The 17,040-nt window shown below is 63.0% G+C and overlaps 1 protein-coding gene across 5 annotated transcripts in view; it reads left to right on the top strand.

Annotated features, from left to right (window-relative positions):
- The window catches only part of USP2 (ubiquitin specific peptidase 2), a 28,980-nt gene extending 13,504 nt beyond the window's left edge, over nt 1-15,476 (top strand). For 4 of the 5 annotated variants that reach the window (XM_079788781.1, XM_079788782.1, XM_079788784.1 and 1 more), the window contains exons 3-13: nt 10,460-10,510; nt 10,856-10,988; nt 11,397-11,508; nt 11,611-11,721; nt 11,896-11,960; nt 12,066-12,169; nt 12,252-12,332; nt 12,432-12,510; nt 12,708-12,815; nt 13,178-13,298; nt 13,720-15,476. In XM_079788781.1, the coding sequence (XP_079644907.1) occupies nt 10,460-10,510; nt 10,856-10,988; nt 11,397-11,508; nt 11,611-11,721; nt 11,896-11,960; nt 12,066-12,169; nt 12,252-12,332; nt 12,432-12,510; nt 12,708-12,815; nt 13,178-13,298; nt 13,720-13,807 (1,053 nt within the window). In that variant the 3' untranslated portion in view covers nt 13,808-15,476. Of the gene's footprint in view, nt 1-6,168; nt 6,506-10,459; nt 10,511-10,855; nt 10,989-11,396; nt 11,509-11,610; nt 11,722-11,895; nt 11,961-12,065; nt 12,170-12,251; nt 12,333-12,431; nt 12,511-12,707; nt 12,816-13,177; nt 13,299-13,719 lie in introns of those variants that run through there. The other variant, XM_079788785.1, reaches the window with a different exon arrangement.
- The last annotated feature ends 1,564 nt before the right edge of the window (nt 15,477-17,040 follow it).

Below are 17,040 nucleotides of genomic sequence, written 5' to 3'. Positions count from 1 at the left end.
GCCACGAGAGCGGTGTGTGAGGCCGGCTCGCCCCTCTCCTCGCTGCTCAGCCTGCACTTTGCTGAGATGAGAACAACCGCGTCAGGGGGCCTGGGCCGCTTTCTAAACCCGTTTCCGTGCGCATCTGCCCTGACCTCCCTTGGCAGTCACACAAGTGCGGGCGCTCAGGCCCCTAGCGGTGCGGCTCCTAGCGGTGCGGCCCGGAGAAACGCCTCACCTCTGCGCCTGGCTCCTCGTCACAGGTGGTCCATCATGACTAACCGCAGGCTGTGTAGGAAAGGGCCTGGCGTGTAGCGGGTGTGCAGGGACGTCCACCCCTCACACCCTCCGGGGGCACGAGCTGTGTGAGCTGGTGCCTCCCCAGGGCATTCACATTTAACTGAGGGGGTAAGTTCTCTTTTATTTAATCTTTTTATTGATTGCAGAGAGGAAGAGAGAAGGAGAGAGAGAATCATCAATGATGAAAGAGAATCATAGACCTGCACACCCCTCAACTGGGGATTGAGCCCGCAACCCGGGCATGTGCCGTGACCGGGAATCGAACCCTGACCTCCTGGTTCATAGGTCAGCGCTCAACCCCTGAGCCACACCAGTCCGGTTGGGCGGGAAATAAGTTCTTAAAATAGTTGCAATAGGATGCAGCCCTCGTTGTTTTCAGGTGTCATAGGGGGTGGGCGAGGGCGAGGGCGAGGGCGTGGCCAGGATGGGCTGCGGCTGCCGGAAGCAGCATTTGCCTCTTTACCTTGACACCCCTCACCTGAGCTCTGCTCCCTCATCCATAAAAGGGGCGGCCACACCGCCCACCCACCTCACAGGGATGCCACAGGGCTGGTGTGGAGGGATGTGAAGCCACTGCGATGTCGGGGAGTCCCTGTAAACTTCGGGGGGGAGGGACAGGAAGGGGCATCTGGCAGCTCCCCAGAGGGGAGGGGGCAGCCTCGGAGGAGAGGGGTAAGGGGGCAGGGCCCAGGGCAGCCGGCTTCCCACAGCTGGCTTTCCGCAGGGAGGTCAGAAGGTCAGAAGCAGGCCGGCCAGGGCACCGAAGCTCTAACCAGACCCCCTCCCGCCGGCCAACATGAACTTGGAATATCACAGACTCAACTGGGCACAGTAAGGACGGGGTGGGGGTGGGGGGCATGAATGACCCCCTCCTGCTGCCTAAGCACCAACCAGATGCCAGTCCACGGGGTATCGCTCAGCCTAGGACAGTGAGGGCTGCCCCAGGCTCCACCTTCTGTTTAAAACTCGTACACATTGGAGGGGGAGGATGTGATGGTTTAAAAAACTGGTATTATTTTTTAAAGAAGAAAAAGCTTTCGCTACCCCCAGGGGGCGCTCTACACCAGGTGGCCTGGCCCTGCAGAGACGCTGGAGCCCAAGTACCCAACCTGGTCTGCCCCCCTCCCCCCTCCCCGGCACAGGGCTCCTGTCCCTGGGCCCAAGGACACGCTGTTCCCGCTGAGCCCTGCCAGGGCTGCTTTAACCCCACAATCCATCCTAATCCTCCTCCCCACCCCGCCAACTGCTCCCTCCCGCCCTGGCCTTCTGCCTTCAGCCTCAGCCCTGCCTGCTCCCTGCCCTGCCCTGTCCTGCCCTGCCCGACCCGGCCACGCTCTCCGGTCCCCAGGAAGAGCGGGGGGGGGGGGGGGGGGGGGCGGGGAGCCAGGCCCTCCAGAACAGTCGCCAGGCCAGGCACCTGCTGTTCCGCGCAGAGCAGGGCCCGAGGCTGGGATCCTGGCCCGCTTGTCTCCCCTGCTCCCGTGCCCTCTGCCCTGGACCTGCCGCTAGAGCCAAAGGTCTGGGCCCTAACGCACCTGGGCCCGTGTCCTAGGGCCTGTTTGCCCCGGGCTGCCCACTCATCTCTTGAAGCTCCGGGTCCCAGCTGTTGGGTGGCAGGCAGATTATATAAGCTGAGGTCATGTGATTTGTCTCTCGTGGGACTTTGGACCTGACTGCTGCCTGCAGGGAGGGGGGGAGCGTCCTCCACAGGCACCGGTTAGGGAGACGGGGACCACCCGGGCTCCTGAGGGAGGGTGTGACCCCCTCGCCCCCCCCCCCACCTCCTTGCTGTTCCGGGCTCGCTATGCCGCAGCCTGCCGTCCTATTTGTGCACCTTGGCTGCCTGAGACCCCGGGCCTGTCCTCACCCTGTCGGCCGCCCTGAGGGGCTGGACTCCCTGAGGCTTGAGTGTGTGCTGACAGCATGGGAAGGTCACTGGAGGGGACCCTGAGCCAGAGGGGCCGGGGCCAGGGCCGGGGCCAGCTGTGGAGAAAGGGCAGGCGGCTCGTGGCTTGTGGTCAGCCTGCAGGACACCGCGGGCTCCTTCCTGGAAGGCCAGCTGTGGGCTGTGGCCTGGCAGGGGCCTGTGCGGCCTTGCCCAGCTGTGTCCGAGTCAGTGCCCAGCCCCATCCTCCCTCACCCCAGCCCAGGAGTTGCCGTGGTGTTGGGTGGAGCTCGGCCAGGCACCCCTCCCTGGAGGCGCCGCTCCCCTGGCCATGGGCTGTAGAAATGAACGTCACGTTCAGGGCCCAGCGCCGTACAGGGAACCCTGCACCCTCTGACCTCGATGGAGACATAAAAGTGGTGCCCTAGACCAGTGGTCGGCAAACTGCGGCTCGTGAGCCACATGTGGCTCGCAAGCCGCGGTTTGCCACTCTGTTGACTAATGAGTTTGCCGACCACTGCGCTAGACAGAGGTACAAGCAAGAGAGGGAAGTGTGTGGGCCTCCGGGGTCTGGCTGGTTCCGGCGTAGCTGGTGGCCTCCCGGGGTGTGAGTGACGCCAGGAAGCAGAGCTTCCCACTGGCTTTCCCTTCCGAGGGCACGTGTGACTAACAGCCCAGCCCCAACAAGGCCCCGGAACCCCACAACCAATCAGCCACCAGCTGTCCGGGGCAGGCAGCGAGAGCAGCAGCTGCGTGCGGGAGCCGGCGCTGGCCTCGGCATTGCCTGGGCCTGAGCAGTGCTTCCAAACCCTGGCCCGGCTGCCCACCGAGGCCTGCGGAGCCGGCCGCACTCAGTCTTCATGTACATTTATATTTATCTCTTCTCCTGACCGGCCGCCTCCTGCACACCCACACTGGGGGGTCGAGCCCACAACCCGGGCATGTGCCCCGACCGGGAATTGAACCGTGACCTCCTGGTTCATAGGTCGACTCTCAACCACGGAGCCACGCTGGCGGGCGCACACTCAGTCTTGCTGTCAGAGAGCTACCTCTTACTTTATTCATGTTCCATACGGCAGGGAGTGTTCGAGGGGAGAACATCACTGTGCTGCCGGGGCCGGCAGCCTGTGAGAGCGAGCCCTGCTCCCCCAGAGGCAGGAGGCCAGAGCCAGATTCAGGCCCAGGAGACTAGTCCTCTCTCAGGACCCGCGGGGAATCCGTTCCAGGATGCCCCTCCAATACCAAACCCCCAGACGCGCAGCCTCTTACGTAATGGCGTCGTGCTCGCACGGGACCTCTACATGGAGGCTGCGGCAGAATGGGACCCTACATCGCTCCACTCACGGGACCCAGCGTAGCGCCCTGAACATTGCAAATTCAAGCTGTGCTTTTTGAAACTTTCTGACATTTTTTAAAAAAACTTTAAACTTGAGGTTAGTTGAGTCCGTGGGTGTGAAACCCACAGATACAGGAGGCTGGCTGTATATCCTTTACCTCTTCCACTTCCAGAAATGGCCCTGGCCCTGGCTGGTGTTGTTCAGTGGTTAGAGCGTCATCCTGGGCACCAAAGGATCTTGGGTTCCATTCCTGATCTGTTGGGGCGCGTGCCTGAGGCAAAGGATCAGTGTTTCCCCCCCCCCCCCTCTCTCTCTCTCCCTCCCCTCCCTCTCTCCCTTCCTCTCCCTCTAGAATTAGTGAGAAACATGTCCTCAGGGAGGGTTAAGAAGTGGCACTGCAGAGAGAGGGTCTCCAGGGGGCGTGGCCAGTCGAGGAATGAGCCACAGTTCTCTGTTGGTGTGCAGACCTGCTTAGCTAGATGACTGTGAATTCTCTCCCCTCCTCCGAGCCTTCTCAGGGGCTCCCAGGTGAAGGTTTCCCACCTGTCACCTCCCCCAGCCCAGCCTCGCCCACCGCCCTCTGCCCCCAGGGGAGGGGAGGAGCGTCTGGCAGGAGGCAGTGCGGTCCTGGTGGAGCAGGCCCAGGCTAGCTGTGGTCGGAGGGAGGCAGCCTGCTCCAAGGGGAGTGCCTGCTGGGAACTGCCCCTGCAGCCCCGATTCCCATGCAGACTCAGACCCCCCCACCAGCAGAGGCTCGGGGACTCCCAGGGTGCCCTGCAGAGCCTGGCCTGGCCCCTTGAGGAAATGAGAGCACCGTTTACCAAGAACCCACAACCCTGTCCTTGAGGCGCTTTCAGTGCTGGCACCATCACCCACAATCGGACCGTCCCCGGGTCTGAGAGACACCACCGCAAAGATAGATACATCAGGGTAACTAACAGCGAGACCGAATGCCAGCAGACTGCGGGTGCCGTTGCGGGGGCTCAGAGCTGGGTGGGGGAGTCCATCAGGGAGGCTTTGGGGCAAGCAAGCCTTCTTTAATTTATAGGGAGGCAATTAGCCGACCAGGAAGGCCAGGCCACCATCCTGTCGGTGAGAGCATGAGTTTTGCTGCAGGACAGGCCTGGCTTCAAAGCCGCAGGCTGACAGGTATTAGCTTTGTGGTCATGGCAAGGCATCCGGCTCTCAGGGCTCAGGGCCTCGTCTGTGAAGCAGAGGCCATCGTCACTGCGCATAGTGTTATGACGGACATCGCCTGCGATCGTTTAGCTAAAGCATTAGCCAGCGCCTGGCCTTCAGGAAGCACGCAATAATAGGTGGGTTTGTTGCGACGGGAGAGAAGGCAGGTGCTGGGGCAGAGAAAGGAGAGCAGGCGGGTGGTGACCGTGCGGGGGGGGGGGGGGGGCGCAGGGGGGCACGGACAGAGCTCCACAGACAGGGCCGCCCCAGGCTCCAGGCCAGAGGGAGAGCCGGGAGGAGGCTTGCGTCTCAGGGCAGAGATGCGACGTGATCACACGCCAGCTAGATCGCTGCAGGCCGCCGAGGGCGGTGGTTAAAAAGCAGGTGCGCACAGAAAAGGGCCCCTGGGGGAGCTCAGAGACTGTGGAGACCACCCTCTGAACGCCAGCACCCTCTTTTATCACCAAGTGGAAGCTCTGCAGGTCCCGCCTCCTGCCGGCTCCCCCCCCCCCCGCCCCCATTGGCATGAAACTGCCGTTTGGGGGGTGGCCTAGGGCGTGTGTCATGCACACGGTCCTCACGGCTTTAACCCTGTGTGCAGGGTGCGTGTGCATGTGCGGACCGGCCTGCGGGAGGAACGGCGCCCCGCTGGCCTCCGAGTATTGGAGATGCTAAAAATACTGGCTAAAAATAGCCCGCCCCGGCCGAGCTGTCTCTAAGCAGATTGCCGTGCGTCCTGGATAGGTAAGGGGGGAGCACCGGAAAAACGCCAGACCGCTGACCTTCAAGCGCCGCCACCCTTGGGGTCAGAGTGGTACCCTACTCCCACGCTAGCCGGGCACCCCCACACACACACCATGCGTTACTTTACCCCACCTCAAAAAACAAATCAGAAGTTGAGATTCTGGGAGCTCGGGAGTTGAGTAATGGCGTAGAAGAGCCCAGAAAAGGCTCTCACCGTCTGGACCTCCTAGAACAGGAACATGGCCTCTCAGTGCCGGGCCAAGCTAGGGTGGAGGGAGGCGGGGCCTTGCAACTCGGCCCCCTGACCTGGGCTCACGGCCTCACAGACGGGGTGCTGGGCTCCAAGAGGGCATGAGCGCCCCCCCCCCCCCCCCCGTGCTGTGCAAACGTTTGTGTGAGCGCGTTTCCTCGGGAAGAGACTCAGGTCGCCATGGGCTCTCGCAGCGATCTGCACCCGCCCCAGTGCAGGCCTGGCGCCGCCTCAGGGGAGCTCTCCGCTGACTCTGCGTTTGGGGCCGTGTTCTCTGCGGGCCTCAAGGACAGTTTTGCCGGGTCCCATCCCCAGGCCGGTGCGGGGCTCCGCGCCCCCATCCTGCCCTCCCCGGGGTGCAGGTCTCCGCAGGGAGGGGGGCGCGGGGCGGGGGACGCGGAGCGCGGTAGGAGGCGGGACGCGCTCCGCCGGCGCTGACGTCGGTCCGGCCGCGGGAGCCACCAGTGGGCTGGGCGCGGGGCCGGGCCCGGAGCGCGCGGGGCGGTTGGCGTTGGCGGCGCGCGCCCGGAGGTTGGGGCAGGAGCGCGCGGGCGGCGCCGCAGCGGTTACCGGCGGGCGCGGCGGACGGGTCGGGGCGGCCCAGCCGGCCTGGGCGTCGGGCTGTGGGACCGCGCGGTGCCCCCCGCGCCCCTCTGGCCCCCGTTAGGCGCGGGCGGAGCCAGCATGCGCACCTCTTACACCGTGACGCTGCCGGAGGGGCCCCCCGCCGCCCCCTTCCCCGCCCTCGCCAAGGAGCTGCGGCCGCGCTCCCCGCTCTCCCCATCGCTGCTGCTCTCCACCTTCGTGGGGCTCCTGCTCAACAAAGCCAAGGTACGGCTGCTTCCGGGGACCCCGCGCAGGGCCCGTTTCCGCCTCCCCCCGGGCGCCCCCCTCCCCCTCCCGGAGTCCCCGCGCGACCCCGGCCAGGACGGATTCCGCCCGCCCCCGCCTCCTTCCCCAGGCCCCGGCCAGGAATGCCCCCGCCCCAGGTGATCCCACGCCTCCTCGCAGCCCCCTCCCCTGCCTGAGGGCCGGGCCCTGACTCCCCGGCGGCCGGGCAGGCACCTGTCGGGGCAGGTCGGACAGGTGCAGGAATGCGTAACCTTGACTGTTCTTGGCCTGCGAGGGCCCTGCTGGCCGGCTCACTGGTCTCCTCCGGGGCGACGACTCTGAGGCCAAAAGGGGGCCAGAAAGGCTGGTCGGAAAGCGCCCCCCAGTCCCCCCGCCCCCCCCCCCCCCCACACACACACACACACACACACACACACGCTGATCCCAAAGGGCGGCTCCCGAAGGCTTGGGAAGGGGACCGTGGGCCCTGTGAAGGGCAGAGGAGGTGCAGGCCCTGTTCTGCCCAGTTCTGCTCAGCGGGCACTGGGTCCCTCAGGGAGGCAGGCACCGAGGGAAGCTGGGGGTAAAGGTCGGGCACTGCCTACCTTGGGGAGAAGAAGGGTCAGAGCTTGGCAGGTATTACGTAACGGGCAGCGGTGCGCCCGCTGCCCCTGCCAGGGCCACTCTGGGCTCCCAGGACTCGGGCTGACCCCCGGGCCCGCTGACCCGCGGAGCTCGGGGAAGTGAGCAGGAAAGCCCTTCACTGGGGTCTTCAGGGTGAAGACAACCCTCAAGCTGCCATCCTTACATGGTCCCTGTGCCCAGCTCTTGCCTCCCGCGCCCCCTGCTCCATCGCTGGAGGGTGAATCAGGCCTGTGTCCTGACCTTCTGGAACAGTGGCCGCTACTGTCAAACTAGGTTTCCCGATGGCTAATGGGGAGTTCCTGATCCAGGCTCTGCACGTGAGCGCCCGCGTGCCCGCGTCCCGCCCAGAGTCCTCTCCTGGGGCGAGGCCGCTGGGCAGGGGCTCCCGGCTCCTGCAGGTCAGCTGCCAGGCGCAGTTGTTTCCCGGGAGAAGGGTCACTCCGGGACCTTGTGGGTCTCTGTGGGTGGAAAGTGCCACCTTCCCCGAGCTCCCGTGCCTGTTGGCGGCAGAGGGTATCTGGCTGGGCACACAGCAGGCGCCTGGCTGCAGCCTGGACCCGGGGCAGCCCAACTCATGCCTCCCTCTGCCCTCACCCCAACGCCGCTGTTCACCGCCTTCTACATAGAGCCCTTAGAAACTGGCATGTGGTTTTGAATTCAGAAAATTTTATTTATTGTTTCAAAAATATATATTTTTTACTCATTTTAGGGAGAAAGGGAGAGGGAGAAAGAGATAGAAACATCAGTGATGAGAGAGAATCTTGGATCAACTGCCTCCTGCACGCCCCACACTGGGGATGGAGTCCGCAACCCGGGCCTGTGCCCTGACCAAAATCGAACCGTGACCTCCTGCTTCATAGGTCAACACTCAACCACTGAGTCACACCAGCCGGGCTGAACTCAGGAATTTAGAGAAAGGCACAGCACCTCCCCCCATATCCCACCCTCTCCCCCCAAAAATCACCAAGAGTCCTCGCAGCGCCTTAAAGGGACTTCTCCCCGTGCACCAGGCATCAGCAGGACTAGTTCCTCAAGAACAGTCACTGGGCCTGGCTGGTGTTGCTCAGTGGACAGAGCGTCAGCCTGCGGACTGAAGGTCCCGGGTTTGATTCCAGTCAGGGCACACGCCTGGGTTGCGGGCTCAATCCCCAGTGGGGGCGTGCAGGAGGCAGCCATCAATGATTCTCTCTCATCACCGATGTCTCTCTCTCCCTCTCCCTTCCTCTCTGAAATCAGTAAAAATTAAAAAAGGAAGAGTCACTGGGCGATGCCAGGCTCTTCCTGCCCTCCCTCCGCCGGGCGGGAGTGGGTGTCCACACGGCGATGCCTCACGAGGAAGCCTCCGGGTCCTGCTGCCGCCTTCTCAGCGGAGGGCCGCCTGGTGGCCGTGGCAGGGCCGCCAGGGGTAGCGTGGCTTTGCTTCCGCGCCTGTTTGGGCAGGTGTGGGCTGGGTGCAGCGGGGAGAACTAACAGCTCTGCCCACAGCAGGGTGAGCGTGGCCGCCGCGCCGCGGGCCTCAGGCCGAGCTCAGGTGCGCGCAGGCGGGGGCAGCGGTGTCGTTGGGCCCAGGACGACCCGACAAGGCTGGTGCGGCCTCTGTCCAGGGGACACTTTCCGTGGCGGGTCTCTTCGGAGCCTCGGGGTTCAGACAGTCAGAGATGCTGTGTCTGGGGCCGTAGACAGCTCGTCCCGCCCACGTCTTCATGAATGCTTGCCCCTTCTGCTGCCAAGGGCTTTTCTCTCGAGCCGCGGCCGCCTCCCCTCCGGGCCTGTCCTCCCTGCCTCTTAGTTAGGCCTGACAGCTGGCGGGGCACTCTCCCTGTGGCTCAGCAGTCCCTCCCGGGAAAAGCCCTCCTCCAGCCCCCGCCCCTCCCCCGGAGGTGACAACCTCCTGGGCTTTGGGCTGTTGGCACAGGGCATGAGTTATTTTATTTGTTTCTTATTAATTCTCACCCAAGGATATGCTTTGAGAGGGAAGGGGGGGAGGGAGGGAGGGAGGGAGGGAGGGAGGGAGGGAGGGAGGGAGGGAGGAGTTGTCACCCACACGCGAGGAGGACTGAACCACAACCTGGCTGTGTGCCCTGACTGAGAATCGAGCCCACGACCTTCTGGTGAACAGGAAGACGCCCCACCAGCGGAGCGGAGCGGCCAGGGCCGGGCATGAGTAACTTTAGCTGAGTTATTCTGGGCTCCTGTTCGATCAGGGTGAGCTGGGTGAGCATGCCCCAGCCAGGGTTGCTCCGGAGTTGCCTGCCCCCCCCACTCTGAAGGGATGGGGGGCAGGCTCATCTGCAGACGGCTTCTTTAACCTTCGGAGCCTGAAGGTTTTCTGGTTCCTTGGAGGCAGGGCCAGAACTAGCCATGGACCTGGACACACCTTGTGCAGAGCAGAGCCCTCCCGCACCTGTTCTCTCTGACCTCACCACCTCACAAGGGCAAGGGCAAGAGCAAGAGCGGCCCCTGCAGGCAGCTGCGTGCCTCTGCGGCCGCAACCTGCCAGCACAAGGCCCCTGGGGCTGCTGGGATGTGGAAGGGAGCCAGGCAGGGAGGTCCTCCCGGCTGGCGCCGGCTGAGCTCCCCAGGAAAGCATCTGCCGGTCTCTGGCCGTTCATAGTAGCAGGCCGACTGATATCGCCCCCCCCCCCCCGCCGCCCCCCAAGACCTACGTTCAGTTCCGATGTTTTCTCATTGAGCTTTTCCTTGTGGTGCCTAATGACAGCTGCTTTCGGCGCCTGGGACAGATCTCTGAGCCAGTGTCTGGATTGGGGAACTGAAGTTTCTTGTAACCAGGACTCAAATATGTCCCCAAATATATGAATTCTTACTCTCCAGTTCAACCTCCAGCCTCATATGGCAGAGAATGGAGAGTAACGTAAGCCCTGGCTGGTGTGGTTCAGTGGATAGAGCGTCAGCCTGTGGACTGAAGGGTCCCGGGTGTGATTCCGGTCAAGGGCACAGGCCCGGATTGCAGGCTCCATCCCCAGTGGGGGGGCGTGCAGGAGGCAGCTGATCAATGATTCTCTCTCATCATCAATGTTCTTCTTTCTCTCTCTCTCCCTCTCTGAACTCAATAAAAAGCTTTTCCTTTTAAAAGAGTCCCTTTAAGATGGGGGCAGGTAAAAGAAAGCAAGGCCCTAAAGGTATCGCTGTGCACTGAAAAGGGCGGGCGTTCCCAAGCCTCTGGCCTACGAGGCGTGTGACTGACGCCGAAGAGAGCACACGTGTGGCGGTGCTCCCGGGCGGAGAGCGGGAGAGAGCCCACGCGGCCGCCCCCTGCCTCTGCCTCATGTGCCTGCTCATTGCTTGCAGAACTCTAAGAGCGCCCAGGGTCTGGCTGGCCTGCGCAACCTTGGGAACACGGTGAGTTCTCAGCCCCCGTCTTCTCTGGGGCCACCCCTGCTCTCCCGACTGGGACCACCTGCCCAGAGTCCCCTCCGGGCCCCAGCGGACCCCCTGCCCACAGCAGAAGGCGCTTCCCTGGGCCTTTCTCCCCCAGCACCGCTGCCGCTCCCCGCCCACTCTGCCTGGCGCCCACACCCTTTATACACCCCTCTGGGCAGTAACCGGTGGCATCACCTGTGCCAGCGGCGGGCATCTGCCTCACCCGCCCCTTTCACTCACCGGGAGGAGCTGGAGGCGGCGGGAGGGTGGCCCCGGGGCGGGTGCCGCAGGCCCCCCTCTGACCCGCCTCCCCCTCTCCCGCAGTGCTTCATGAACGCCATCCTGCAGTGCCTGAGCCACACGCGCGAGCTGAGGGACTACTGCCTGCAGCGGCTCTACCTGCGGGACCTGAGCCACGGCGGCCACGGCGGCCGCGCGCACACGGCCCTCATGGAAGGTGGGCCGCCCGCACCGCCCGCTGCCCCGCGCCTCGGCCGCTCCCTGCGGCTGCTAGGAGCTGTGTTCTTTTTACAAAAGTATATATTTGTATTGATTTCAGAGAAGAAGGGAGAGGGAAAGAGAAAGAGAAACGCAGTGATGAGAGAGAATCATCAATCAGCTGCCTCCTGCGCACCCCCACTGGGGATCGAGCCCACAACCCGGGCCTGTGCCCTTGATCGGAATCGAACCTGGGACCCTCCGTCCTCAGGCCGACGCTCTGCCCACCGAGCCGCACGGCCAGGGCTGGTCGTTGTTTTTCCTGCGCACCTCTCCTGTCTCCCTCCGGCTCCTCCTCGCTGGGAGCCTGGTTTCAGAGCTGCTTATAGAGAATGCCTCACCCGTCCTCCCCCCCTCCTCCCGGCAGAGTTTGCCAAGCTAATCCAGGCCATGTGGACTTCGCCTCTCAATGACGTGGTGAGCCCCTCAGAGTTCAAGACCCAGATCCAGAGATACGCCCCGCGCTTCGTGGGCTATAAGTAAGGGCCTTGCCAACAGGTTTCCTCACCCCCCCCCCCCCGGGAGGGCGGGGGCAGCTGCTGGGCCAGGAGGGCTTGCTCACTCTCTGTTCTGGGGCTCAGTCAGCAGGATGCTCAGGAGTTCCTCCGCTTCCTTCTGGATGGGCTGCACAATGAGGTAAACCGAGTCACAGTGAGGCCTAAGTCCACCCCTGAGAACCTCGATCACCTTCCGTAAGTAAGAGGAGGAACGTGGGGAGCAAAACTGGATGGACTTGAGGTGTTTGCCTACGTCCTCAGGGGCAGTGACTTGAGAAGAAGTTTGAATATTAAGGATAAGATTGATAGACCCTACACGTGTCATGGTTTGACCTCTGACCCCGTTGCCTTCCCCTCTCTGGTCCCCAGTGATGACGAGAAAGGGCGGCAGATGTGGAGGAAATACCTGGAGCGGGAAGACAGTCGGATTGGGGGTGAGTGCGGGGGCCCCTGAGTGGCGCCCGCCGGCCCTCAGCACCCTCCCCCGGCGGGAGGAGGCGCGAGAGGAGCTGCGCCCGCTCACCCGTGTGTCCCCCCAGATCTCTTTGTGGGGCAGCTGAAGAGCTCCCTGACGTGCACGGACTGCGGCTACTGCTCCACGGTCTTCGACCCCTTCTGGGACCTCTCGCTGCCCATTGCGAAGGTAGGCGCCCGACCCACTTGTGACACTCTCACCCGACCCTTTGGTGCCGTTGACCTCTGACCTGTACCTTTGCCCCTGCCAGCGGGGTTATCCCGAGGTGACCTTAATGGACTGCATGAGGCTCTTCACCAAAGAGGACGTGCTCGATGGCGACGAGAAGCCTGTAAGTGGCCTCCCGGGAGGCACCGCCCCGTCCGTGTCCGGGAGACTCGGTCACCGGCCGGCCCGGCCGGCTCAGCGCCTCTCGCTCTTGTGCCCCCAGACGTGCTGCCGCTGCCGCGCCCGGAGGCGCTGCCTGAAGAAGTTCTCCATCCAGAGGTTCCCCAAGGTCCTGGTGCTCCGTATCCTTAGGACCGTGCGTCCGCGGACCCGGCTCGGAGGCTGATGGCGGGCCCAGGGCAGCCGCGGCGGGCAGAGGGTCTCGAGGGCCTCCCTTTTCGCGTTTGCTCTTCTGTCCGGAGGGTGCCCGCGTCGGGACCCGGCCCGTTACTCCGCTCTGTGCTCGCACCCTGTCTGTCCTTGACGCGCTTCCCGCCAGATCTGAAACGGTTCTCCGAGGCCAGGGTGCGGACCAGCAAGCTCACGACGTTTGTGAACTTCCCGCTGAGGGACCTGGACTTGAGAGAATTTGCTTCAGAAAACACCAGTGAGTGTTTCTTTAATTAAATATTTTCTTTATTGATTTCAGAGAGGAAGGAAGAGGTAGAGAGAGAGAGAGAGACACATCAAAGGTGAGAGAGAATCATTGATCAGCTGCCTCCTGCACGGCCCTACAGGGGAGCAAGCCTGCAACCCGGGCCTGTGCCCTGACCGGGAACCCAGCGGTGGGAGGGCGGTATTTGTCACAGGGAGGGAGGGAGGGAGGGAGGGGGGGACAGGGCACAGGTGCCTACGATGCAGATGGGAAGCCAGGAGGAGGGGAAGCGCTGGAGAGGGAGTTTGAAGCTGGGAAGCAAGGCAGGCGGGGCGGGAGTGCCCGGGGCGCGCAGACCCGTGCTTCTTCCGCAGACCACGCTGTTTACAACCTGTACGCCGTGTCCAATCACTCCGGAACCACCACGGGCGGCCACTACACCGCGTACTGCCGGAGCCCGGCCACCGGCGAATGGCACACGTTCAATGACTCCAGGTGAGACCGCCCACCGCTGTCAGACCCTGTCCCTTGCCCGTCTGCTTGGCTTCCACCTTGACTGACAGAAAAGTCAGAGCCAGAGCCCTAGCTGGTGTGGCTCCGTGGATAGAGCATCAGCCCATGGACTGAAGGGTCCCGGGCTCGATCCCCAGTGTGGGGCATGCAGGGGGCAGCCAATTGATGATTCTCTCTCATCATTGATGTTTCTCTTTCTCCCTCTCCCTTCCTCTCTGAAATCAGTAAAAATATATTTTTTAAAAAATTAAACAAAAAACTAAGTCCGAGCCAGGAAGCCGGGTGGCATGTCTCCTGCCCGTTTGAAGACTAGAAGGCCGCAAATGAGGGTGGCGCTGGGTGGGCCCCAGAGAGGAGGGCCACCCCGCAGCCCCCCCAGGGCGCTGACCCCCTCTCTCCGCAGTGTCACCCCCATGTCCTCCGGCCAAGTGCGCACCAGCGACGCCTACCTGCTCTTCTACGAGCTGGCCAGCCCGCCCTCCCGCATGTAGCCGCAGAGCTACGCCCCTCCCTGCCCGAGGCGGCCCCATGCCCTACGTGTGTTTTTTAAAAAAACAAGCAAACCTGACAAATAAGAGAAAAATAAAGTAAATAAAGCTGCGGAGCAGGAGTGGCTGCGGCCTGGGCGGGGCTGGAGCCCACGCCCGCAGCGAAGACCAGCAGGACCGGAGACCAGGCGGGCAGGGCCCTCGGCTTCTCCCGTTTGCATCTTTAAGCTTTCGGTTTTCCCGAGTGAAATCAACAGCAGTGGCGCGTGGGAGAGGACCCTCTGCTGCCCGCTCCTCCCGAGAGGGTGGCGCCCGGAGCCGGCCTTGGTCCATCTCCGCCGACCCGCGCCCCGTCCAGAAGCAGGAGACCCCCAGGAGCCAGGAGCCCGCTCAGCGCTGCCAAGTCCTGGGACGGACCGGGCACGTCTTGGAAGAAGAGCTGTTGTTGGCTTTCCAAAGCCCCGTTTTCTGTGACGGCCGCACTCGAGTTTTCCGCCTGGAGGCGCCCTCCGCTCCCCTCTGCCCCGCAGAGACGCGGTGGTTTCCTGTCTCTTCAGACGCGTTTTCTAAGCTCCTTGGTAGGCGTCCAGGCCCAGCACCGCCCCGGAGGCCTGGGATTAACGAGTTTTGGTTTTTAGGGTTTTTGTTGTTTTCTTTCTTTTTTTAATGTTTGGATGGAATCTAATTGCCTCTTAAGAATTGTGCCTTATAGCATTTGGGGACCAGGGGGGTGGCTGTCCCTCCCTGAACTACCCCACGGCCACTTCCCTTGGCCCCCCTCCATGTCCGGACTGACTGAAGGTGGGGCCGTGCCCTTAGCCCCGGCTGGCTGGCATCGCAGTGAGATGGAGGAGAAGGTGGGTGAGAGGCTGTCTCTTACGATGTAGTGTATCAGGTGCCCTGCCCGCTCCTCCCGCCCACCCTGGCCGCTCCCGGCTGTTTGAAGGTCAGCACAGGGCCTGTCCCTCGAGCTCCTCTCACCTTTAATTTATTCCCTCTTAACCTGCCTTTCTCCCTGACCTCCGCCCCCGCCCGCCTTCTCAGAGCCTCCTCACCGAGTTCTCAGGGATGCCCGCCCCCCTCCCCGGGCACAGTGTCCAGGCCTGCCCGAGGTGGTGCCCAGGGTGCTGAGATGCCTTGCCTCCGCCCGTGATGTTTCCCAGCGGCAGGGTTTGCCCGGAGCCCTCGGGCTCACTTCTGTGCTGTCCCGGGAGTCCGGCTGCTCCGCACCAGCAGGGAGCTCCCCGCACCGCTCGGTGGCCCGGCTGTGCCGTGGAGCCGGCAGCTTCCCGGTGCTCCCAGGAGGAGGCATCGGGGAAAGACACCCACTTCCACGTCGCTGGCCTGACACCCTTCTCTAGGGAGGCCCTGTGCGCCTGAGCCGCGGGCGCGGACAGTGTTCACGGTGTAAGCAGGAGGGGCACTGAGTGTGCCGGGGCCTGGCCCAGGACAAAGCCCGCCTGCAGGACTCCGCGGGTCTGTGCCGCAATCGTGAGTGGGAGGCTGTGGTCTCGGGGAGAGCCGGGCGGATCAGTGACCAAATACTCTGCTGCTCCGGCCGGAGCCGCGTCCGTCCCGGGGGCTCGCCCGCTTGGCGGTGTAAGCTTTTCTGTAAGCGCGTTCCGAGCTGTTCGTCCGGACTCGCTGATAAACGTACTCTCTGACATTTTCAATGCCACGCTGTTTACGTGTTCTTTATTCTTCTGAGCAAAACATGTAGGGCGAGCTGTCACGTCACCATCTCCGAACTCCTCAGCACGGTCTCCAGAGGAGGACCCGCCGCAGCCTCGGCTCCTCGCGCCTGAGGGCGGGCACACCTGACGGGCATTTCTCTTTTCTTTTTAAATACATGTTGTTATGTATTTTTACAGAGAGAGGAAGGCAGAGGGGGAGAGAGGAACATCAATGAGAGAGAAACAGCCTCCCGCACGCCCCACGCTGGGATCGCGCCCACAGCCCGGCCTGTGCCCTGACCGGGATGCGGACCAGAGACCTCCTGGTTCCTAGGTCGACGCTCAGCCCCTGAGCCCCGCCCGAGCAAGGGCACTGCGGCGTCATTGCTGCGTGGGCGCTGCGCTTCTCTGGCCACGGGACGTGCGGTCTGACCCCACGAGCCCAGATGCCCCGGCGGAGGCTGAGAGCAGAGCGGCTCCGGGACCCACAGGAGACTGCAGCCTGCCCCCACCCCCCCACCCCCCGCACCTGGGAGCCGCTGCCTGGCGGGAAAGGGCTTGTTCTCTCAGGGCTTGTTCATCTCAGTGCCCAGGGTGCTGAGATGCCTTGCCTCCGCCCGTGATGTTTCCCAGCGGCAGGGTTTGCCCGGAGCCGTCGGGCACACTTCTGTGCTGTCCCGGGAGTCCGGCTGCTCCGCACCAGCAGGGAGCTCCCGCACCGCTCGGTGGCCCGGCTGTGCCGTGGAGCCGGCAGCTTCCCGGTGCTCCCAGGAGGAGGCATCGGGGAAAGACACCCACTTCTCAGCCGCCATCGGGGGAAGAGGGCCTCTTGGGGGTGTTCAGGCACGGGCCTCCTTTGGTTTGTCCTTTCGCAGTTCTATCGGACGTTCCATCTCTGCCACTGATCTTAGAGCGAGAGAAGCTGAAGTCTGCCTGCTGAGCCCCAATGTTTCCTCAGGGTTTCCCCACCGCCATTCTCTCTCCTCAGAGAAAAATCAGGGCCTCGCCGGCAGGGGCAGCTCGGGCTGAGCATCGACCTGTGAACCAGGAGGTCACAGTTGGATTCCCGGTCAGGGCACAGGCCCAGGTTGCAGGCTCCATCCCCAATGGGGGGCATGCAGGAGGCAGCCAGTCAATGATTCTCATCATTGATGTTTCTATCTGTCTCTCCCTCTCCTTCCTCCATAAAATCAATTTAAAAATATATATATTTTTTTAAAAAGTAAAAAAAATCACGGCCTGCCATTCCATCCTTGCTGAGACAGCGGCACCTGCTGTCAGACTCACTGAACAGGCAGGCGGCGGGAGGGCATGTGGGCATGTCCCAGGAGTGAAAAAGGGATTAGAAACACACACTGCGTTTCTCCCTGCCCTGCCCTGGAGCGGCCCCGCCCGAACAAGGTTCTAAATGCTGATGGACCCAAACCCAGGGAATGGGACTGCCCACACGATGAGGGGGGAGCTTAGAGCGAAGTGAACAGGTGAGCCCCATCGGTGTCAGCTGCTATGCCTCCCCTTTTTTACATAGACTAGAGGCCCGGGGCATGAACATTCATGCACTGG

The sequence above is a fragment of the Cnephaeus nilssonii genome (assembly GCF_951640355.1).
Source record: "Cnephaeus nilssonii genome assembly, chromosome: 13".
Classification (NCBI taxonomy): Eukaryota; Metazoa; Chordata; class Mammalia; order Chiroptera; family Vespertilionidae; genus Cnephaeus; species Cnephaeus nilssonii.
The sequence above is the reverse complement of the archived record's forward strand: the minus strand, read 5'-3'. Positions and strand labels throughout refer to the sequence as shown.